The sequence below is a fragment of the Orussus abietinus genome, unplaced genomic scaffold, assembly GCF_000612105.2.
Source record: "Orussus abietinus isolate OABI.00-Male unplaced genomic scaffold, Oabi_2.0 scaffold14, whole genome shotgun sequence".
Taxonomy (NCBI): domain Eukaryota; kingdom Metazoa; phylum Arthropoda; class Insecta; order Hymenoptera; family Orussidae; genus Orussus; species Orussus abietinus.
In genome coordinates, this window is record NW_019395994.1 from 461922 (window position 1) to 486721 (window position 24800).

At 42.8% G+C, this 24800-nt stretch overlaps 1 protein-coding gene across 3 annotated transcripts in view; it reads right to left on the minus strand.

Annotated features, from left to right (window-relative positions):
- Positions 1-24800, minus strand: part of LOC105698295 (annexin B10) — a 37430-nt gene that overhangs the window by 6790 nt on the left and 5840 nt on the right. For all 3 annotated transcript variants that reach the window (XM_012422419.2, XM_012422420.2, XM_023434103.1), the window contains exons 2-4: positions 17697-17778; positions 15356-15532; positions 6872-7076 (exon numbers count right to left, since the gene is read on the minus strand). In XM_012422419.2, the coding sequence (XP_012277842.1) occupies positions 6872-7076; positions 15356-15532; positions 17697-17711 (397 nt within the window). In that variant the 5' untranslated portion in view covers positions 17712-17778. The remainder of the gene's footprint in view (positions 1-6871; positions 7077-15355; positions 15533-17696; positions 17779-24800) is intronic.

Below are 24800 nucleotides of genomic sequence, written 5' to 3' on the forward strand. Positions count from 1 at the left end.
GGCCGTTGGCGTGCACTCGGCGATAACTCATCACTTCGACGCGTGTCATTTTCCCTGGGTACTCTCCCGATCTCAGTGCTCGTAACGTACCCACGCATTGTGTTCCAACTTGACGTTGATGGCTTCGTAACGACCTCGGATGAGTAGATTCGCTAGGGACTCGCAATCTGAAGTCGTCCTACGAAACAGCTGGTGGGATTTTCTGACCCAGTTATCACGCTACTCTCTTTAACGCGAACCAAATTCTGACCAGCAGGTAGGGGATGTTCAACGACAGAAGCGACGATCGTCGCGAGCCCCTAATTCCATCTGGCCGGAACATCTCCGGAACATGTCGCGATCATTTCACGTCTCCTGGAAATCTTCCGGGGTCGAGGGAAATTTCGGGTAATCGTTGGATGAAGCCCGGATATATTCGGAAATTTGCCGCATTACGTGGAAGGCGCGTCGTCCCAGGATTACGGGAATATTTGGGACGTTCCACCGTGAACAGGACGAGTATTGGATATCGCAGGCGCGCGTGTACAGCGTGTACCGACATGGCGCGAGTACGCGTAGACCAACACGAGGAGGTAACAAGTACGTTCCACCGCGAACCCCCGAGGGGTTCACTGGTGTTCTCGGTTGGTAAGCTCGCCTCGTTTCTCACCAGAAGAGCCACCTTGCAGTGAAGTTTCAACGCGAAAAATGGCTGCAGAGCTTGCTCCCTACACTGTAATGGCGACCTCGGGGCTAAAAGGTGCGGAGATCTGATCTCCCGGTCGAAACGTGAAATTGATTTCAATGGTGACCCATTTCTAGAAGGATACTTCAATATTTGTCTGCAACCTTCCCTGGGGACAGGAAATCCCCCCAACCGACGTTAAAAGCTTCAAAAAGAATTAGAAATTCGAGAAGGCTCGGTGGAAATGTTTCACTAAAGGAGGTCGAGCTGGGATTAAGGGGAACCTTCTTGGGAATATCCAACATGAAATTGCGTTTAATTTATGTTTGGAACCACCAAGGGGATGTTTTATGGTTTACAGAAAAGAGTGACTTTCTGCGAAGTCATTCGGTTGCAAGAGAATGCTGGCTAACGCGTGTTTTTAGAGAAAAAATTTAGTTGCAGCTAAACGTCACAAATGGCGACGCTGGTCCGTCAAAATATAAGCAGTCATGAATTCACGGGATTAGAAGAATACTTTGACCAATGATTTGACTTGTCAGATATATACAGGCTGACTCTTTAATATCCTCTTAAAAAGGCCATAAAGGAAAGTCGAGGATCTTGACTTTGATCTCGTTCTCGCCCGGCTTCGCCGGATGAGAATCTCGACGTTATCGCGTTAGTGTCAATTGTCTCGCCTCGGTTCTTCTCCAGAAATTCAAGGACCTCGAACCGAGACTGGCAAACTCGTGAACTCGTCTCGTGCGGTGCTTCTCTAACGAGGACGTCCAAAGATTCAAAATGACCGATTTTAATGGAACTTTGCATCTTTATAGAGGAGCTCTCAAACGTCTCTGTGTCAGCAGGAATTTAAAAGCTCAAGAACTAGTCGGCGTACTACGGTTAACGACACTTCCCTTTTGAACTATTAACAACACTTGAATTAGGTGTAAGAGACGGTTGTGTCATTTTTTGAAAACGTACACTTCTTTAGATAAATGCTAAAAATTCATTTAAGGTTCTATACATTTTTAATTAGCAGAAAAATTCTTTCCCCACCTGCGCTCTTCTTTAATCAATGACTCTGTGCACGGTTTTTCGTTTCTTTTCCTGTGAATAAATTATTATGTGTAAGGGAAAGTTGTCATCCTGCATCATAAAAACGTGTGATTTCGTTAGCGAATCATGATTTCCAGATGACTTCCGTGCGGTTTCCTGCGCCATGAAAATGTGTGATTTCATTAGCGAATAACCCGTCGCGACCGACGACGGAAAACGCGTCGCGGGAGTCTGCGAGCTTTCGAAAGAGCTGGAGAGCCAGAAAGCTTCGGGAGATTCGACGTCACCTCGGAAAAAGAGGGGAGTTCTTCCGGGGCGAAGGGGCCGGGGCTTGTAAATTATCAGGGTGCAACGTGCAAGCTGCCGCCCTGCAGTGTCCGGTAGTAACATCCGCCGAAAGAATTCACCCACGCGCGGAATACAAATGTCTCGGCGGATTGCACGCCGAGATTATTTAGGTCGTCGTCGCGAGATTCGCGAGCGAGAATGGCGAATATAAATTCTCGACGTGGACCCGCGAGCGTTCGATATTACTGCCAACGGATGCGAGCTAACCCGGTCCGCCATTCCGGCTAAATCGCTGTCGTGCAGGAACGAATTCGGGAAAGGATCGGCGGAGAAACGCCGGAAGATGATCGCGACGTCGATTAGCGAGTGCACTTCATTTTGCAATCCTTCAGTTACTAAAAAAAAATCTTTCGTTCAAATAAAACATTTATTGAATTCAAATGAAGCAAATCATGAAATCAGAAATGGATGCCTCTGCAGTGCATCTTCTTTGGAAGGAAGGTCGCCGCAAAGTGCCTAGAAAATTGGGATTTCCCCTTCATGTAGTACCATCATAGGAATAGCGGTCGAGGTTTAATGTACAACCTCGTACACGTTTGCGTAAAGCGTGGGTGCCTCGAGTAGTATGGGTAGTACACTGGGAGACATCAATGCCCTCCCATCCTGCACAGGCGATGCCGTATCTGCAGGGGAGGCATTTATGTCCGCCATTGTACACTGGGAGACATCAATGCCCTCCCATCCTGCACAGGCGATGCCGTATCTGCAGGGGAGGCATTCGCGTTCGCCACTGTACAGGACCGCCATTATGTCGCGCGACTCAGAGTCGGTACAATAACAGGATTTCGGCATGGAGCCTGCAGGATTATTAAACGCTGTTGCGTCGACGGTGGATAGATGAGGTTAGGTTTGGTCAACGAGAACATCGTACACCGCGTATCTCATCTATGGATCGCTGAACAGGACGGATTGGGAACCACGCCGTGATACTCATTATTGGTCATATCACTTTAGAAATTCCCTGTCGGCATCAGGGAAAACAATGCGGACACCAGAAAACACACGAATGCAATATAATCCGTACATTACCCAGGCACCGCGGAATATCAGTAAATTAATCGTATATAAATGTTCATTGAACGTATGCAAGATATATACACCCGATTCTGCTTTTACACGAAATCCACAGATCGTAGATAAAATTTAGATTAGCTTGACACTTTGTCAGAATCCGAGGAAAGAATTTTGATATCGCAAGAACGAGGAAATATATAGCTACCTATACATAATCCTAGCAATTTGTTTCATATATTAAGTTCTGTGAAGATTAAACTACGACTGCAATTTGTGTTGCAGATTGCGAAGATTTGTTTCGAGGCCCGACGGATTTTCTTTCTTTTCCCTCGAAGTATATTCGCGAAATTGTAAACGCCGGATTGAAATGAAGTCATGGAAATTCGTTTCATCTTCGGGTATATCCTGAAAAGTAGATACGGTTGAAACGTGCCGGTTTGGCTGCAAGTAGCTCGCCGCTATACCTTTGGCCGAAAGCCAATTCAATTAGATCCTTAAACGTGTAATCTCGAGGTACATTCCCCCAGGTGACGGGATTGGGGTTGCTTTCATAATTCAGCTCCGTGAAAAAGTCGTTCATCGATATACTTCTCTGGCTATCTCTAGCAATCGGAAGGAAGAACGCGATGCTCATGAAATTTCATTTTTAAAAAGAAAAAATTCCTTTCTTTATCCCAGACTAGAACGAAGAACTTTCGCGTGGAAGCCGAAAATCATAAAAAAGGTGGTCCACGAGTACAACGATTTTCAGCGTATTTCTCAACGAGTGCTCGTTTTAAAGGTAAAACGTTGACGTGTGTTCATATGGGAGCGATTCTCGATAACGCAACTCCTTCCTAGTTAAAAGAGCATTCAAAGTATGTCGTACTTTTTTATGTGAAAATGACCACTTATCAAAAATCGCTCCCATGTAAACACAGGTCAACACTTCATCTTTAATATGAGCACTCGTAGAGCTCGATTGGTTTAGAAATACGCTGGAAATCGTTGTCCCCCGGAGGCCCTGCAAAATCGCTGGAGTGGTGAGCGCCCTTAATTATAGAGCTACTGCTGACCCGAGTCTAGTCTGGCGAAACTTAAGAGCCGCAGATATAGCTGTGTCCCAATAGGTTCCATAAAGTTTAACGAAAGCACTCACGGTGGCGCTCTTGGCGGTACGATTACAACTGTAATCCCGCAGTGGAAAAGTGAAAGATAAAACTTTCCCGACTGCGGCATTAACTTTTGTCGGCCAGCATGACCGAAGTGCGGTTATTCGTAACGATTATCCGATTAGCATAATTACAGATTTCGGACGTCACCAAGAGGTTATTGCCTTACCGAAATGACATATGAAACGCTTCGGTTTGTATAATTCTCAACGTAGACTGTAAAAGACTTCAACATAAATATTAATTCCGGTAACGGAACGCGGCAGTTTATGTTACCACTTGAGTATTCAAAACGGCATCATTTCATGAACTTCTCCGTTTTTAGGTTTTCGCGGCAGGATGTAATACGCGAAGGTTTAAGAATTTTCCGGTCGTGGCGAAGCGTTTAAATGTAAATCATATCCCGGTGTGTGATTCCAGAGATTTGCATACTCTCCATGGAGGGAACCTTTCCGGGGACTGGGAAGGTGCCGAGAAATTCCGGGGAAGTATTGCCCACCGGAAGTCGAAACTGCAGTGGACGCGCTCCAAGAGAATACACGACCGCTCTTTACAAGTTATCCTAAAGGCATTCAAGAAAATAATGTCCTGGAACAGTCACAAAGGGCTCACAAAGGGATGTCATGACTTACGTTTAAACCACCAGAACTTTTAAATATTCCCACTTTCTTCTACATTCAAATGAAAAACTTTGCACGTCGAGACATTTTATCGACGTGGGTGAAAAAAGATTTTTCTAAATACCCACGTTGCGGACTTTCGTATTATATTTGGTACTGTACTAAATGAAAATGTCGTTTCCTATGTTTTGGTTACCTCCCACCGAATTCGATGTTAGTGCCATCTAGCGGGGAAAGTCATCGTCCCCACTTTGGTGGTGAACGCCGTTAACGCACAATGAAGGCTCGACGGCGGAAGTTGGCAGGATTATGGAATCCACATCTTTGGGAAAGTTGCGGCGGTCGTGTGGGAACGCCGGAAGTTGCGAAACTCGACCAAGTGAAAACACCGCCTAGCCGCATAGTTATTCACAACTAGCCGGGGCGGTTTTAGCCCTCGTTTTGCTACGGAGAATACTATCGACCATAATAAATGGCCCTGTCCCCGAAAATAAACCGCGAGGAACCAAAATTCCGGGGCGGAACAATTCCGTAAGAACAAACGAGTTTTCTCGCTCAAAAATGTATTTGGCTCGAAACTCTACCAAGTTTCTTGACCTACGGGGAAACTCGATGTGCAATTGATCGACGTCGGTAAAAAAGAAAAGAAGTTAAAATGTAAGGAAAATGAAGAAGAGCAAGATAATCAGTGCCAAGAAAAGTGCATTAAAACGAGTGAAGTGAACATTATCTGCCGCATGGAATTCTTTGAAAGGGTTTCCTGACTTTTGGCACTCTCCTTTGGAAGAATGCCGTTTTAAGACTTAATTAAAAGTGAAAAACGAGAAGAGGACTGGATTAATTACAAGAGCGTTTTACCAGAGGATAAGAGCGGAAATTTCGACTTTAATGAGGTAAATGAACGAAATTTACTCCGGAAGCTTTCCATTGTGCAAATAAAGGTTTGGTTGTTCGTGCTTTCGAAGATATCTGTGAAGGAAAATAAAATGACTTTTCCGGACGCAGTCTTAGCCACTGAAATTGTCACATCATAGCCCAGTAAACTGCATCGTATGCACCCCCAAGCTCGCTATACCTAATGCATCATACTCCTGATGAAACCCGCTCCATGATGGGCCCATAAAGCATAAAGCCTCGAGGATGCAGTCCCATGAAAAATTCCTGGGAATTTTCCCCTCGGTGTCGCCTTTTAGAGAAATTTCCGACAAAATGTAGGTCTTCGGGGTCGTTTTTCACGACCGGCACGCTCGATTGATTGCCATCCGAGATTCCGTCTACGAGACGGGGTCTTAGTTCTTCCCTCGACCTGGCAAAGCGATTCCAGTCCAAGGAAATTGACAAAAACGACGAAATTGACGAAATCAACATAACTTCCAAATAACCACAAGGAACGAGTTGTTCCAATATTGTGCATGATTGTAAATATCCGTTTAAAAATTTACCATCCATATAAAAAATTCAATTGTATGATCACGAACGCTTTACTTACGTTTCTGACCGGGTTCTTATGCATTTCTACCTCAAGGAGTGAAATATCATTTGATGCTCAAAAAATATGGTCCCTTGACGATCACTTACTTTTTCCCTCTTCTTGGAGAAGGAGTAGAGTCATTGTAACTTAAACGTAAGGGATAGTGACGGGTCTTATATGCAAACGAGCAGTCTGCATCGTCTGCGAGAAGTTTTGCTACCTGCGGCACTGTCGAAACTAATGGGGCCAAACCATTGTTTCCGCAATCACCTAGGCAAGTTGAGAATAACCTTGCAACGGGAATAACCTTCCTATAATATATGGTTACCGCTCCCAGATAAACCTTCCATTTTCCTGTGCGTATTGTAACGTCTTCATGTAGTTAATATTACCATTCCAAATGGTGATCCCCCCTGCACCTCCTAGGCGCAGCGCCATGGATACAGTACCTATTCGCAGGGTTACATTTCCCATTCCACGTGGTAAATTCCACCATTTATGTGGTTTTACTTCCCGCAGTATTTTAACCATGTCCCCAAATTATTTTTTTCCGTGCACTTACGTTTTTCATAGGCGTCGACGATCGCACCGATTTCTTCGTTGTCCCTGGAGCAGAGGATCTCCACGAGGGTCTCCTCTTCGGTGCCAATGCCAGCCATCGCTTTGTGAAGTTGCTTCGCCATGTACTCGCAAGGGTCCTTCATCAGCGCCAGGATAACGTCCTCGAATTTGCCGCCCAACTCGCTCTTCAGATCGTCGATGAGATTCTGAAACGTAATATTCACATTAACGTTGGATTTTTCATTAATCCATTTCTATACATTCAATGAACTAGGCTTAGGGTGATTCTTATTCACAAAGTTTGAATTTTCACCGCGCTACCCCCCATCCATTTTATGTAAAAATAATTCCTGTATGACTAAAACAGCAGTTAAAAATCCCCCTGCGGGGAATTTTCTTCAAGCTATAAAGGAATCAGAAATATTTTATGCCGTTTAGAGATAAAAATGGGAACTGAAGGCTTCTTAAAAAAGAATAACGACCCGTCGGAAATCCGCGCGCAAAAATGTCGTATCGAATTTTCAGGCGACTCGCTCACGATGGAAATGATCGGATCGTCAAAGAATCACCGATGTGCCTTTTGATCGTCTCGTCGGGGAAAATGATGAAGGTACTCGTTGCGTGGTGGATTCAATTAGTTTCGCTTTTGTCGGAGGAAAATCACGTGGGAAATCGATCGCCGGTTTTGTCGCCGTTAACAGACTGCCACTCTTTCGTCAACGATACCGCCGGCGAACAAAAGCTCGGCGTCCTTGGAAAAACTGGATTCAATTATCATGTAACGCTTCCTTTGCATTCAACTATCGCGCCAGCGTACTGATTAAATTTCGCAAAAACATCTCGGCACCAGGGATTACACCCAGAGATGAAAAGAGCTGCTAAACTGAACAATTTGACCCCGTTAACCCCATTTTTGTCAAAAGAGCCGCTTTAACATAGTTCAATAAAATTTCTTGTTTTTATACTTTTTACATTGCAACGTGATAAAAACAATGACCAAGCGAAGGTTCTTCGTTAGTAGTTCGTAAAGTAGTCACAACCTTACATGTCCTTCCGTCACATAACGAGTTTCTTTTTGTAATAAAAAATAGAAAAAAACTTTCAGAGGTACTTTCAAACGAACGTTGTGCATGCTGGTAATTACGATTCCCCATTTCAATGCGCCGAGTCCCCTACAACTTCCTCGAACACGACATACCCTTTCCATATTGAATACATGTTCCACATGAATCGTGTACCCATCACTCTCCTAGATGAAAACAGCCGACATACGCTCGTCTTTAGTGCACTCGCGATTTTGTTCAATCTACCTCCAGAACGGTTTTGCCGCAGCGCCAAGGAAGAAAGAAGTGAAATACACGAGGTCCCCACCTTTCCGAGAACTATCACACTTTTAATTGCAGCGGACGCGTTAATGTCTTCCCTTTGAAAAAGCAGAGGAAGCCGGAGTGATGGAGGCAAAAAAGGGTCCGATATTTTCCCTAACGAACGTCGAGTCGGCGGAGTTTTCCAAAGGGTCGGCTCCTCGCAGGACTTTGATATGATTTTCAGTCGAGTCGTCGGCGATGGGGCGAGTTCTCGGATTCGGAAATCAGCCCGGGGAATAAATTCCAGACGATCGAAGTTTTCACCTCGGGATTCCCCTGTCGCAGCACCGAAGCAAAGGACGGGGACGGTTCGGCCCGATTCGACTCACTATTCCCTCTTCTTCGAGGACCCTGTCGACCCTCTTTCGCGCTCCTGTTTCACAATGAGCTCCATTGAAATTGCGCGAATGAGGCGGGAATGCAGGTGTATTCACGCGAAATGTTAAGAGACCGGATGAGCCGGGAGCGATCCCTCCGAGTCGAATAACCCGAAGGAATCTTCTCTACGGTCTCCAAAGCTTCTTTCAAACTCGGAGCCTGCTCTTAGAAAATCTGAAAAATCTCTCTATGACGCAGAAGTTCCGAACCCGGAGAGGGAACGACCTGAACTTTCGAGGGGTAATGAGACCAAAAGTTGAAACGATTAACTATCAGATTGGAAAAAAGTAGTCTATGATAATACAGTATATGAATATAGTCTATGATAATCCGCACAGCGCACACACACGCACCCATACCTTGGGAGCAAATGAATAATGTCTCTTAATGTCTAATAATAAATAATAATGTCTAATTAAAATAAGACCGTGTGGAAATAATCTCACCAGTACTCAAATATAACAAACGTTGTAAAATTTGAAACGATTCGGAACACCCAGTTCAGCGAAATGTTTCACGAACGATCGACCCCTCAGACGCCACTTTCACATCCCTTTAAGGTAGCTATACGTGATACGATCAATCGTAGCGATTTGTAATCTGTGCAGTTAAATCGAGCTCTTCCGTCATCGGAAACCATTGCCGAAATGGAGACTGAAACGTCGCCATAGCGTCCGGTTAAATTTCCGCGGACTTTTCAATGGGCCCGCTCCTCGAGGACTTTTGCCAGCGGGCTTTTATGTGCGGAAAAAAGAACTAGGGAAAACTAGGGCAGCCGAAACGCAGCATAATATCGGTGGGACACGTATCTGTAAAACGCGGTCCTTTTTTTTCCTTTTTCGTCGGAAGGATCTTGGGAAAAGGCGATCCCAAATCGCCGTGGACAACATCGATTTTCAGCTGGTTGGCTTCGTTTTTATCCCTGAATACCGACCGCCATTGTCGTGCCTTATTCGCGTGCAAAGCGAGCATTTACCGGCAGTTTATTTCGAGGATAGGGATGCGCCTCTTGAATCCCGGCTCAATGCGTGCATCGGTATCAAGTATCGGATATCCGTCGCATCTCTTATGAAGCACGTAATTCTGGGCCAAATGGCTCCACGTGAGTCCCTCATCTGGAAGGAGGCCAGGCGTTTCTTACGACAATCGACAGGGTTGGGTAATTCCCCATTTTTTCAGGCTTTACACGTACATTACGTAACAAAGGAGTTTACCGGAGGAAATCGTAGAAAACCAGAAAAGGGATGTATTTTTATTAAATGTTCATAAAGTATTGAAACTAAATATGTCATTGAAATTTTCAACAAATATTTTAGATATCTTCGAATGAAATGTACAAGAAGTCTTGAAAAATCTGTCGCTTGAGATATTCAGCAAAGATTACAAAGAAATATTTAGAAATTATTCTATGCTACTAGGGAAGGGCAAGAAATTCGAAATTTTCACGTTGTTGATTAGTGATAATGAAATTATTCATTCCTGTTAGAACTACTCGTACAAAATTAATCTGGGGGTCTATTACGTACAGCAAACTCGGCGAATAAACCAACGTGAGATGAAAGTGCGAGAAGTGAGCGCTTCGTCAAAAACACGTAATAAATTCACGTGCGGCCGTGAATAAGGAAATCACTCGATAACGTAGAATCCTAAAGAAACTCTTTCTCGCGAAACAACGATCTCTTCGAAGGCTTGATAGGCGGAAACTAGAAGAGGTGCAATGAGCATCTCGCCGAGGAGAGTCGCAGACCGAAGTGGCATAGGACGCCATTTCCTGGAGGAAATTAGACACGGATTCTCTGATATTCCAGGGTTAATTATCGGATGCTGGTACGCCGGTACAACCCGGCGGTAGGAATAGAAGGACCCTTAAAGACCACGAGCAAGGAACGAGGGCTTAGGTCCTTCCGTTCCAGAGAGGACCTGCAGACGACGAGGGAACTCCGACAATCCGCGGCAGCAGACCTCGGGCCCCGTAATATCGCTGACTTTCTCCTCCACGAAACTTAATAATAAAAGTAAATAGAGATTAAGGGGGCCACAACAATGAAGAGCCGTCCAAGAATTATTAAAGCCGAACGAACGTGACTAGAATGGAGGGGAATCAGGGAAACTTGGATCCGCTAATCTCCGCATTAAGGTGATGTGACGGAGTCAGCCTATACATATTTATATAATATAAACCACCTTCCTCGGCTTGAAAAAAAGAATATTGAGCCCAAACTATAAGAAAATGCAACAAAAAAATCGAATTTTTAGTTTCTAAACGATAATATCCCCTTAACGTTAAGATATGCACCGAGCATTTGCAGCCAGCCCGCCATGATGGCACATGAAACTTTAATACGGGAGGAATTAAATTCTTTTTAAGGACCTTCCTTTTTAACGACGCGGAAATTCCAGGCTCTAGTTTTTCCCCTACCTCTCAAAAACATTTTCCACTCTCCAAATAGTTGGCGTGTTTGATACCGCCAAGTATGTAACAATACGTTTTGTCTCTTTTATATAACATATATTATATTTTATATAATAAAAAAAAATATAAATATTAAGGGGCTACACCACTGTGAATGTCGAAACGATTACACATTTTTTACCACTTTTTTTCCCATGAAAGGTCTAATGTAGGAGAATGCAAAAAAACGTATTGTAGGTACTCTTCTTTGAGGATTTAACATTTTGTGTATTAAATGTTCCTTGTATGTGCCTATTGGATTCCATTACACCAACGGTAGAAATGAGCTGAATTTATTTTGTTTAACATGCAAAAAAGCTCCGTTGAGTTGCAATTGAATTCCACCCCTGCAAAATCAGTACATTCACCGTTCCTCGTTACGGAAGCTTGGACAGAAATCTCCCACATTTACCTGCATTCAGGGTTTCAATTTATTTTTCCACCGGTTTAAAATCACAAATGTTCAGCTCACTGACCGATGAACGAAATTCACATTTTGATCCCTGATATGGCTCTGACACGCTATCAGCGAGTAATCCTTTCTGTATCGAACCCGAAGGTATAATCCCCGCAAATCCTAGCCACTTTACAGTGAGTAATTCATCACTTTACAGTAATGACGTAGTTCTTCTAAACCCAACGACGGAATCGCAAAAGACAAAACGCGCCATTCGTTAAGCAACCGTCGAGTCGAATTTATTTGACCCAAATTTATAAGTTACTTTTATAATAAACTATATTTTACTGTGAGTGTGGGAGGAAATTCATACCAGAACATATCACTCTTTGATATCACCTTAAGCATAGATCCACCTTAATCAAGCCGGAAAACGAGGGCGAGGAGTGGTGATCGTGTAACTCACCCGATGCTGTTGGGATCGTCAAAACCGGGACTCCCAGGAATCGATGTATAAACGGGCCCCCGATTCGCGTGCTCGGTTTAAGCGGTTCCCGAATATACGAGCGACACGGCTCTCGGCATTCCAGAATCGCCCCCCGTTACGGCCGGATATTTCTGGCTTTCGAAATTATTCCCTTCCGGTTTGCGCAGCTCGAGCCACCGAACGACCCCAGGGACGTGTCTCGATTTACGTCACGAACCGCGAAACGATGACCCTTTCTTTGATATCACTTTCCGCCGATGGACTCCCCGCGATCACGCGATGCCCGGAAAAGGGTACAAGTTACCCGTGTTATTTATTCGTATCTTGTTTGTAGCTCGTTAGCGCCACGGGGTGGCTAATAACCCTTTCGCTCGTAACGTTGACTATGGTCACCCAACGCCTGGCGCTCGCTAAGAATTATTTTTTTCATTTGTTAGTGTTCCGTTGCATCTCGACGTCGAGGCTCTCGAAGGTAACGCAAGTGTCCACGTTTTATCATTCATATAAGTACTCGCGTCTTTGTGAAAAAGGTGGAAAATTTAGGTGGCCACAAGTCATCCTTTCCATCATTTTCTGCCAACAAAGAGCTGTTGCATGTCGTTCTACCGACCGGGCTCTTTTGCGGCCGTTGCAGAAACATTCGGGGTTTGGGGGGTGCACCAAATTTATGCATCCGTGCATTCGTGCTCCCAGCACACGAGATACCGTGGAGTGCGTCTAGAAACAAAGTCGCGGGAGGATATCTCGTTTGCGGCTAACCTCGTCGAGTGGCGGCTCCAGGCCGGTGTGCTCTGTCACCTAGCTGACTCGCGAAAGCTTCTGCAAACATTGTGAAGCGGATTTTTCATCCGATTCGCCGTGGCAACGGCTCTGTTCCGTCGCGTCGTCAACGCGAGGGATCGTTGATGTCCTCAGGGCGTAAATCCGGGATCTCGCGATTTGCAATTAAATTCGCAAACACAACTGTTACAATTTTTTAAATGACTTTGTGTGCATAGCTGTACGGAACAAGTTCTCAAACAGGCTCTGCTCAAAAAGTGTTATGAATTTAATTTTTTTTACAAATACATATGAATATCTATAGACCTTATGTACCTTATGTACCATGTCTGGACATCTAGCCTTTGAGTGGATCTACAATAGAGTTCATAGATATCTATGTATATCTTACATACGTTCAATAAACATTTATATACGATTAATTTACGGATATTCCACGTTCCGCGGTGCCTGGGCGAAGACTTCCGAAATTAGCCGAGAAGTCTTTCATTCACGAAGAGCTCGTTCCAGGAGCTACCTCTCGGTAAGGAATTAATTACGCTTTCGGCGAACCAATTGGGGATTAATTGCCGCAACCGGTCACGTCTGTAGAACAATCCTGCGGAGCCTTTGGTCTATTATTCCCCAACTGCGCAACCACGTGACAAGGCGTGCTGGGAGATTGAATTATTAATGATAGGTTATTGTTGCGGCGGGGTTGCATTCCAAATAGGTGTTCCGTGATCCCATTCGTGGTCGCATCTATGCCCACGAGATTCGATTATTGCAACGTCGACGTCTAATCACGACATCCCTGCCGAGATAAAGGATCGTTTGGCGAACCCCAAAATGGTGTCGTGAATTTCTACCGTATTTTTGAGACGGTCTCCTTGGCCATTCAATTTATCAATGTGAAGTGAAACCCCCCTCAAATCTTGTCGATTCGAATAAAAAACTTTTTTTTTAAGGGTATTGGACCAAACTGTTCGAAACTTTGATCATCTAAGAATTGCCCTGACACATTCAAAATTTGGATTTTTGGAGAAAATTTTTTAACTTAGCCCAGACCAAAAACAAAATATCGTTGGGCTCTCGTAATTAAATCTCTCAACGTAGACTGTAAAACACTTCAAAATAAATATAAATGTCGTTAACGGAACGCGCCAGCTTATGTTCCCACTTGAGTATTCAAAATGGCATTCCTACTAAAAAGGATATAGATGAATTTTAATTTATCGACGTTAATTAAATTTCTCAGCGCCTTCCATATCATCTTTGCCACCTCATTTCTTACAATTGTTTCCAGGTATGATATATGCGTCAAGTGTGAGGAAAGTTTCCTCGAAAAGAAGCTCATTTTTCGGTAATCTCCATAGGAAGTATGCCGTCATTTTTAACGGACCGTTTTCCGTTTGCCTCGACAATGTCCCTTTTTACATATCCAAGAGTACGCGAAGTACGTAGGACAAAAATGTCCGAAGTAACTTGGTTTTACATTTGTTCCACTTTTTCCATCTCTCAAGAGAATTCAGGAGCTACGCTCGTGAATAGTAAAGAAGATTGAGTTATATCTGGAATTTTCCGGATTCCGGAAAAACCGCGAGAGCGGAATATATTTCTCAAGAATGAAACGCATCGCGTATATAATGCAGATTATGGTTCCTTGGAGACGACGCGCCTCGGTAAAGGTAAATGCATTTTTGTCTCGGCAAACACCGTTTTCGATTTCAGGAGTACTTATATCTTCCTGTTTAATCGAAAAAGCCAATGACAATACATCAGGACTCACAAGGAAACATTCCCAAGTATCCGCCGTCGATCTTATTCATTTCCATATATGTTGAAGAGCACATATTGAAATCATGTCAGTGATACCACTTCTATCATTTCCATTTAATTAGAGAATTACTTATCGTCGGCGAACCATATTTCATTCCAATTTAACATTTTCACTGATTCGTTAATTTTATATAATTAAATATTATTACATTCCCAAATTATACCTTTTAGAACGAAATAGGATCATCAACGAAAATGTAATTACTCGCTTAGCAATAATGCGTCCTTTCAATTTAATTAATTATTCATCGATATTAAAGCCGAGTGAGCGAACATTTTACCTTCCCTCCTGAGGCATATTGCGTACTTTGCAAAGGCCAGGCATTGCTACACTTTTATTAAAACTTTCATTTTGTGTTTTCATCAGAGTAATTACTGGCGGCCTGTTTTGGGCACGACTAACAATACGTTTTTGTTGGGCATAACAATACGATGGATAGATTTTTCCAGAGAAATATCCGGAAATTCACCGAATTGCGGTCGACATGTCTGTTGTTTGACAGAGAGTAGCCACGTGGACGCGGCGAGACCGAAATCCGTTTGAGAAATGTCCAAACAATCCGGTTGTCATGGCGATGCACACGAGAGTATGCCGAACCACAACTGTTTTAATTTCAACGAATAAGAACCACGGAGAGATCGCGCACCTCGGGACAAGTTTGTGAAAATGTCCTCCCGGATCACGGGAGTTTTTACGATGATTGTGATAGGATAATTAACGAATTCGACCTTGCACGTTAGTTGTCTCTTTTGAACAAGAGACTTTAGGTAGAAACCATAGGTTGAAACCAAACGTGACAACTTACCCGTCCATACTCGTAGGTGAAATAATCCGCTATCTCTTGACGTTGACCATTGCTTCGAGCTGTCAAAATGTCAATTATGGCTTGTTCATCCGTGCCGAATCCTTTCATCGCAGTTCGTAGAGCGGTAGCATCTTCCGCGGCATTGAAGTTGGGTGATGGAGTAACCGTTGGAACTGGCTGGAAATAAAAGACAGAAAACCATAATTAACTCTGAAATGTTCATAACTTGTGTCATTCGATAACGCACAGCTCTATCGCCTCTAATTTTTGCCTGAATTCTTATCCTTTTTCATCAGCAAAGCTCTTACTTAAAAAGTGTTAAAATGAGTGCATGCATATTTGTGCGTTATTTAATTATTACTTCCCACGTGTACTTATTTTTGTTGCAATTAAAAGAATGTTTAAATCCGTTTCTAATTTTTTTTTCTATGTCTACTCGTAGAACATGTTGATATAGGTTTAGTAGTTTGTCTCGAAACACTCTGTACGGGTATACGATATTTCCCTGGAAGCGGAATAGTCGGCCGATGAAACGAGACCGTAAAGCAGCCCTCGGCATCTTTTTACCGCGTACGCCCGCAATTTTGTTCCACCCGAGGTACCGCCGGCTTAATTGTAACTCGATTGAAATTTGAGTAATTGTGTCACCTCGAGATCCCGTTAAGCCCATCGCGTTGCTTTCAACCAGGACAAAGGACCACTTCCAAGACGCCTTGTCCCGCCAGATTCAAGCTCTGCTGAGGTCAGAGCTTTTCTCTCGAGGAAAAAACCCGCGGAAGAAGAACCTTTAATTATTCAGTCAGGAAATAGGTTATGTCGGCGGGGTCTAGCAGTGAGCTTTACGGTCCTGACACGGAAGCGGTTATACGCCAGGGTTGCTCTTAAATGCCGAAGGCCAAACAGAGCTTACGGAAGCCTTCCGAAACGGCTGAATGAATTTTCTCACCTAGCCTAAGGGCCAAAGCAGGAGAGAAGTTAAGGTGAAGTGAACCCCCCTTCAAATCAGTCGATTCGAATACAACATTTTTTTTTAAGGGTATTGGACCAAACTGTCCGAGATGATCGAACGTATTTGGCTACACAATTTCGTCTTCGCATATTTAAGTGTGATAAGTGATAATCTGCTCAACTCTTCAAAACTTTCAATCAGAGGAATGGATGAAGTGATAAATATCTGATTAAAAGTACCGTCGAAACGGATCGCAGCGATATTATTAAACATATTCGGATTCACGTTCCTTTTTTCTGATATTTAATGTAAACCTCCATTATGATTCGGACCGTGCGACGCATTTCGTTATGCGAGAATAGCTTTGATAAAAGCTGGCCCATTAGAGAAGCTTTTGCGAGTAGAGTGCGTGAAGGGAAAAAAAGCAGTCGCTCACGCCAGTTGGAAAGCTCCAATGTAAAGGAAAGAGAGCAAAAAAATGTCGCGGTTTGTTTCAAAGCATCCGATGTAGGTTCCTTTTCAGAAGGACCTCGGCCACATCACCGACGAGTTAACATTATTGCTATCATGTAAATGGGGAATGTTGACCACGTGACTAAAAGTGAATCTTTTCCTTGCTACGCACCCTGCTGTAAAAAGTACCATCTACGTAATTACTCCGGTTTAATGTCTTTTTCATTTTAATTTTAATCACTACGGATTTATCTTTTTTATTTCAATTTTAATTATCACGGATTAATTTCTTTCGGTTAATTTTATTGCTATTGAGTTCACATTATTGCTATTTTGCAAATGGAGAATGTTAACCACGTGACTAAAAGTGAATATCTTCCTTGCTATGCACCCTGCTGTAAAAAGTACCATCAACGTAATTACTCCGGTTTAATGTCTTTTTAATTTTCATTTTAATCACCACGGATTTACATTTTTTTATTTCAATTTTAATTATCGCAGATTAATTTCTTTTATTTTGGAGTTTAATCAGCAGAGATTTAAGGTAAAAGTTTCCAAGCTTCTTTTTCATAGCAGTTTCTAATATAACAATGCGAACAGTGTTGAATAACAAATTTAAAAAAATTGCATTCTTAAAACTAAAAATCTCTTGATTAAAATCGATATTTTAATCACGATTTTAATTAAATCATTTAAATCAGCTCAATTTTGATCGGGCACTTATGCGAAAAGTTTGTTTCTGTTAAGGAGGTACGAAAAAGGCCGAGAAATTTAATCGACGACGGTAAAAAAGATTCTTCTAGCCGACATAAGCCCTACATCCCATTTCCACGTTTAAACCTTGCCCATTTGAATTGCAGGCAGGAATACAATGCATTTGAACAGAACGCAACTAGAAACTGTAACGGGAATTGTTTATCAAACTAATATTTGACTTACTTTGTAGTTGGCCATTATTTTATTCTGACCCCGACGATAGCAGATACAACTTGAAATAAGTCAGACACCGGTCACTCGAAATCTGAAACACAGAAAAATAATAAAACGTTAACCAAAGAGATGTTAACTAGTTTCTAAATTGCAAAATGATTGGTTGTTATATTAATTTGAATGTGATGAACTGTCAATTCGCGAAGGTGAACATTTAAGATATAAAACGGCAAAAGAGAAATAATTTACATGTGAAAGTCCAGTTACAATATAGATCAGAGGCTCTGTCCTATAGATCAGCCGTAAAATTTTCAGGTATACCGTCACCGTGGAGAAAAATAAATTGAAAAACAGGCCGGAAGTTCGAAAAGTGTCGAGGTCGATGCGTTTCGACATTTTGCGAGTCGCTGGAGAACACTCTCCGAGAAAAAACCCGTGGATTCGTTTCGGGAGCTAACCGCGAGTTGGGTTAATCCGAAAAAGCAGGAGGCAAGCACCGGTCGGGGACGTAACCTAACCTGCAAGCCCTCGAAGCTCCTGGCCCGGCGCATTCAGCGGTATTTAATGCATGTGCCGGGTACATCCTGTTTCCCACTCTCGGAGGAATAAGGACGGTTTCTGAGCACCCGCCCGTACGGTATAAAAAGTAAGTTACGGTTTTACCACTGCTCGAGCTTACGAAACGGCTTACGGCTTACAGCTTGCAGGAGCGATTCTTGTGCACGCGGTACATCCCACAAGGATACCAATACCTGGTATCCTACCTCCTCGAGGACTCGCGACGTCATTACGAATGGGAGAATTACGCGCGAACACGTTTTAAATTAGACTTCGTCGCATTTTGCGTGGAACGACGATAGGTATTTTGAAAAATGGAATTTTCTAAAAATGGTAAGTAGGCGTGCCGAGGCGAAGACAGCTTCTGGGTGGGGAGAAATAACGTTTGGGTTTTAAATAGTGAAGATTAAATTGGTACGGCTGTGAAGGTAAGCACAAGAAATTGGATAATTTTGTACCAAACGGTGCCGGACATGTTATGCCGCACGTGAACTGGAATATACGTAAATTAATCGTCTAAATTAGGTCTATAGGTACAGCAAATGTATATCGATAAAATAAAATATAACACCTGATAAATAAAAAAACACCTGTCTCTTAGATTTTTATGTTCTTCAACATGTTAGAAAATCAATAAGATCGGCGGCGGACACTTGGGAATGTGTAGTTGTAAGTACAAATATAAGTACTGTGGAACATTAAGAAACGGCGAGTTATATACAGCCGTGTCTTCTAAAATGTCACACTCGCAAAGTACTTGTTCAAACATCCGGCGAGGTCGTGTACTTACTATGAAATTTTTAACGCCTCCTCTCTCGGGCGACATTTGAATAATGTTTGCAACGACAACCCCTGAATTCTTGAACACAGAGGGTGCCAGAAAGACAAGGTAAGGTGGTTTCCGGAGCATTTTTGAGTTTCAAAGGAACACTCAAGACGTCGACCGGGTAATTACGTCCCCGGAGATTTCAATTGCGCAAGCCCCTACATCCTCAGGTACAGAAATAATAACGAAGCCGAGCCGTGTCATCTGCATCCGCGGTACATTTTTCTTTCCGCGACTTTCAATATTTCCTTCCGATAAATTTCCTTCTCAATGGAGCAATATATTTCCCTAGTGACGAATCAGTGTTTGCCGACTGAAAGTTTACTAATGAAGTTGAGACGTTTCGTTGATTCGATCGGTGGACGCTTTATCGACACATTCGAGGGAGTTCCCTGGGTTCCTTATCCGTCTTCCTTTTTCTCCAAGGGGAAAGTAATTTAGAAAGAGCAATGAATTTCCCGAGGTTCTCCCTTGTTATCGAGCAAACCGGCATCGAGGGAATAACTGTTTTCCCCTGGGCCGGAAAAACTGAACAACCGATTAGCGGATCTCCTCTGAAGGAACGAAGGAAAAATGAACTCCAGGGAATTATCAAGCGAAAAGTTACCTATTGGTTCGGAAAAGAGGTCCGCTAATCGGTTGTTCAGCTTTCCCATCATCTTTGTGCCCAATTGTTTTCTTGCATTATTTCGCAGTCATAGAGAGTTGCAAATGCCTACATATAATGAAAACATTTCATGCAGCAAATGGTTTGTAAACTGTACTAATGTACTAAATCAATTTTCCTCGTCACATTATGATCAGGAATTTATATCTGGGCATGTCTTGCGACACGTGGAAATAAATCTGCAGTCGATGTCAACGGAAGCAAGGACCCCAATTCGCGATGCAACATACGACAGCACTTAGAATTAGACAACCGCAGAAGCACCGGCCAAGTTTTACGAGTCCGATGAAAAGGAATGGGAAATCCGCATTTACCGGTGACCTAGGTCATCTAGGAAAATGGCCCCTGCTCGTTTTTTTCCTCCACGAGTCATCGCCCGGCTCGGATGTCGAGCTTTTCCGATGCCAGACGAGTTGGTTACTTCCGCTCGCGGTACCAGCTGATTAGTCGGACCTGGCAATCTGCCTGATTAAAATTAGTCCTTTAAATCGCGACTGCAGAGAGCATCGAAAACTCGGGGAATCCGCAATGGCGTAGGGTTGTAATCAGGAAGAGTGCGCCGGGACAGAGCGGAAGTAACCGGAAGTCCCGTTAATCAGGAAGTTAATGACGTAAGAGTAACTCGTGGTGCCCCTTAAGTCGCGAGGCTGTCTCTTCTGGGTTACCTACTCCATAGAGATTCGATTCGCCCTAGATGGTGAAACCAGTGACCTTATAGAGCTTTCTAGTCGACGAAAAAATTCTGGTTGAACCAGCCGAAATGGTGGACCTTAAGGTGATACGAAAGAGTCAGCTTATATATATCTGAGAGGTCAAATCGTTGGTGAATGTATTTTTTCTATTTTCTCATCGGACTGAAATATTCCAGATCTACGGTATTCTAAATTGTTCGTGCTAGGTCCTGAAACTCTTCATTTTCGATTCTAAAGCCTCCAAGAAGCGTAAAACATCGAAAATCTGTACGGACCACGCCATGTTGTTTCTAGTCCACGATAAATATACACATTTTTGATGAAAAATGAAATTTCATGAGTTTCAGGATCTAGTTTAGGGCCTCCATATTCACATGGTAAAACTTGAAACGAATCGGTACACCCAATTCGGGGAATACTTTCACCAACGATTTGACTTTTCAGATATATATAAGCTGACTCTTTCATATCGCCTTAAAGGGCGCTTGAAAGAAATACTCTTTGTCCTCGCTTTTTAACCTCCTCGACTTTGGCTCATTCGGCAAAAATGCTGATTAAATTAGTCGCGGAATTATTCGTGTGAAGGCGTCATCTCCCTATGTAATCGTTTGCTTTTTTAATCAGATCGAATGAAACGTGCTAATGTCGACAAAATCCCGGATAGAAGAGGTCGACTCTGTCCCGACGCTGTTCATTTCTTTCTCTGAATTTTTAACGAAATTAAGGGAAGCCGAAGGGCTTGAAAGATAATTTTCCCGACGTTTCTTCGTTTACTCTTTTAATTAAATTTATCTTAAGGGAGGTGCACCGTAAATGGGACCGGTGTTATACAAGGTTATTATCCAACGGGACTGTGTAGCTAATGGACGCAAAGGCTTAAAGTCAGCTTCGTTGACATTTTCCAACCTTTTCTTGTGCCAGGACCATACTGACGGGGATTAAAAATGCAGTTACACCTAAGGGGATGGGATGGAAGTACGCCGTGAAAATTTCCGCCTATCGCAGTTGGATGTTCTCCTGTACATACTAACGTGCTTCCGGGTTGGTTTAATGGAATTAAATTATCCACTGACAATTTACATGGAATTTACACACAATGGTGATTTTTTTAACAAATGTTTCTCCATGAAATGGCTAACGTAAACACTATTTATTGAGATACTTCGATGTCGAGAAATACATTTATAATACAAGTTTGCTGGATGTGCATGTAAACTCATTACCCGGTTACTGATTAACGCTAATATAAATCTTCAGAATAATTCCATTACTGTTAATTGGATGCTATCGCATGGTAATGTTAATGGTAGTAATAATTCAATTAATATTCGTCGGCGAATGAATAGCCTCGAGTACTAGTACCAGGTGCACAAAATGTTCGTCGAAATTATTTCTCAAGCAAGATTGCCCTCGTGTAAAAAGCCGCTCTCTCATTATTCGACTCCGTGACTGTCTAACATGTCCTTAAACCTTAATCAGGTGAAACACCCCCGTGCTTAAACTTCTTGCAGTCTCGAACTCATTGCATACCGTAATATGGAAATACGGACGTGCAGAATAAGCCAGTCGTTTCTAAAGAAAAATAATTCTATCAATTTAATTAATAATTTTTTTACATAACCAGATAGAAGTAGAACCACTTTATTTGTTAACTTAAGATGACAATAATTTCCAATTTCCAACAAAATAATAAAAACAGAAGAGAACAAAAAAAAGTACGTGCGAAATATTTTCCTGTCTCTTAAATTGTTTCTGTAGTTCACGCTTTATTCCATATAAGGGCACATATCGGAATGCAATGGACCAAAATTTGTAATGCCTGAAGTAATCGGATTAAATTTAGTATTTCGATGTGCAACGAACGATGTGGTCATATCAAAATGAAGAGATCCATTATTTTGGAGTATTTTTCATTTCATTGGTCTGCCATAAAAAACCCGTCGGTCAGGTCGTATTACGAAATATTCAATGAACTTTCATTTACAATGGAGCTCTCCAAACTAAATATAAAATTAAATGCAGAGTGACGCTAGTGAAAATTACAAAAGTGCTAAATAATAAAATAAAAAAGTGCTCAATAACCGACATGTTGATTAATAGTTGTCTAATGAAGAACAGGTTGAGCGTTGTCACTACAGGGAATTCAGTCAAACGCCTACTTTCATTAATCTACCCTAATGAACAACCCCATTTGGCAAAAGTGGAGGTAATTCGACTAACTTAACTTCTAATTTAATCGTTTAAACCGATCCATCACTTTGTCGAGTTTACCTACAGCCCCTGATCTAAATTTAATGGGTAACATTACGAAGTGATAAATGTACATCTCGCCATCGAGTTATGTTAATTGATCACATTCAGAATTATTGGGTATTTACTAGATATATGTAAACAAAATACAGAGACTTTAACGATTTTAAATTGTAAAGGAATACTGGATTTCCCAAAAGCAGGTGTCACGTTAAAGTGATATGAAAGGGTCTTCTTTAGGATCTCTATACTCAGGTATTAAAGTTTCAAATTATTTGGTGCTTTGTAATTACTCCGATGGTAAACTTTCTCGGTTAAAAAAAAAAAGAAACACTTCGATTGAAAATTTCCGTAACGTGTGCGCTATAGACATTGGCAGAGCCTCGGCGGAAGCGGAAGCGCGAAACTGGGCTAAACGAAGAAACTTCCCCAAAAGGGAGAAACTCGCGACAGGAAATGGAGAAAATAATCGGGCAGAAAATGAGATACGGGACAAAAAGACGACGAAAAGCGGACAGAATTACCGGGCGATCCCTTTCCGTCGAACTTCGGTATCGCGAATGCGTATCAATCAACCGACGCTGACACGACGGCCCGGATAAAGGGCGCAAAAACCTCGGATAAACGTCGAAATGGAAAGAGCCCGTCGAACGGGTGGAAGCCAGCTTTGAGGGCTCGCAGCTGACTTTACGGATGGAGGGAATTTTCGTCCGTCCACTTTCGAAAATTGGAGAACAATGGCGGGCCGAGCCATTGGAGGTCTGGGTGACCGAAGGGCTCGAAAAGCCTCCAGTGAAACAACCAACGAGGAACTCACTTTTCTGCCGCTTTGGGTTTGTTTTTTGTAAACGCCCCTCGAAAGCCTCCAGCAGGTAGCTCCGGTATTACGAAGTTGGTACACAACCGCGGTGGAGGGTCCGCGTCCTCGCAAAAATCGAAGTCTCGCCGCAAAAAGGGGAAGGAAAAAAAAAAAAAAATGAAGCGAAGCCCGACGTTGCGTCAACACGGTCGATCGTTGGACGCTTTGTCTACGACTCGGCGATTGTCGCAAACACTTCATTACTCGTGCCATTGTGCCCAACTAGGCTAACTCGCGATGGCTCGCGTTCCATTTGTCCCGAGAGCCCACTTTGCGGCTCTTATTTTTACTCGGACCACTGGGCAGCTCCAGAGACACGACGGAGGTTGTGCGTTGCTTCGCGAAGAGTTTTCCTTGAAAATGTTGCTTCGTACGAAAAAATGCGAGGGTGTTGGACCCAACCAGGGTTGCAAAGCCTGATCCCGCCACCGACAGGTACCAGTCGAGAACACCTTCGGTGGACAACCCTACGCGTCAACTTAATATGTACTAAATATTGTGTAGATGGTTAGGGTTGACGTGAAATAAATAATTCACTGAATTTAATACTGGGTGTAAGAATCCCCAGTCCTCCCCGATTTCTAGAGATTCGAGGTTCAAGATCCTCCTGAAACGGATTTCATCTCTTGGGTTTAGAAATGAAGTACTCCAAAATGTTCGACTGGAAATATTTCGCATATCCTCGAGAGGTCATTCATGCGTTGGATCACCTATCTTGGGTTTCGGTATCGGTAAAAGAGTAGGATAGCCAGATTGGAAAAATCGCAGATATTTGAGCACCGGTAATATCTTATATAGGAATATTATCCGACATGCCAAATGGGAACGTGTGAAAACTGGATTACTGTTTCCTCTCTAGGGATTCGGCCAGGGGTTTCCTTTCGAGGACTACGTACCCGGGGCTGAGCAATTTTATTTTAACTAGTATTGGAACGAGGATTATAGAGGTCACGACCGATACCGGAACGGGAAATAGAGAGGGGATGGGACATCTCTTTTCCATCTGAGACTTTCCCAGCAGGAGCATTCGAGTTGAAAAAATCGAACAGATCGGTTGGGTCCATAAAAGGAACTGTTGTATACCTAAAGAAAAGAGGGCTCACTGAAATCCCAATCGGATCTAAATTTCAATTATTTCTCGTTAGTTCTTTAACAAGAAAAATCATTTTAATCGTGTCCTAAAGTTGATATGAAACTGGCCATTGAACATTCAAAATATTTATAAATCTTTTTTCCGAATTGGATGTACCGAATCATTTAA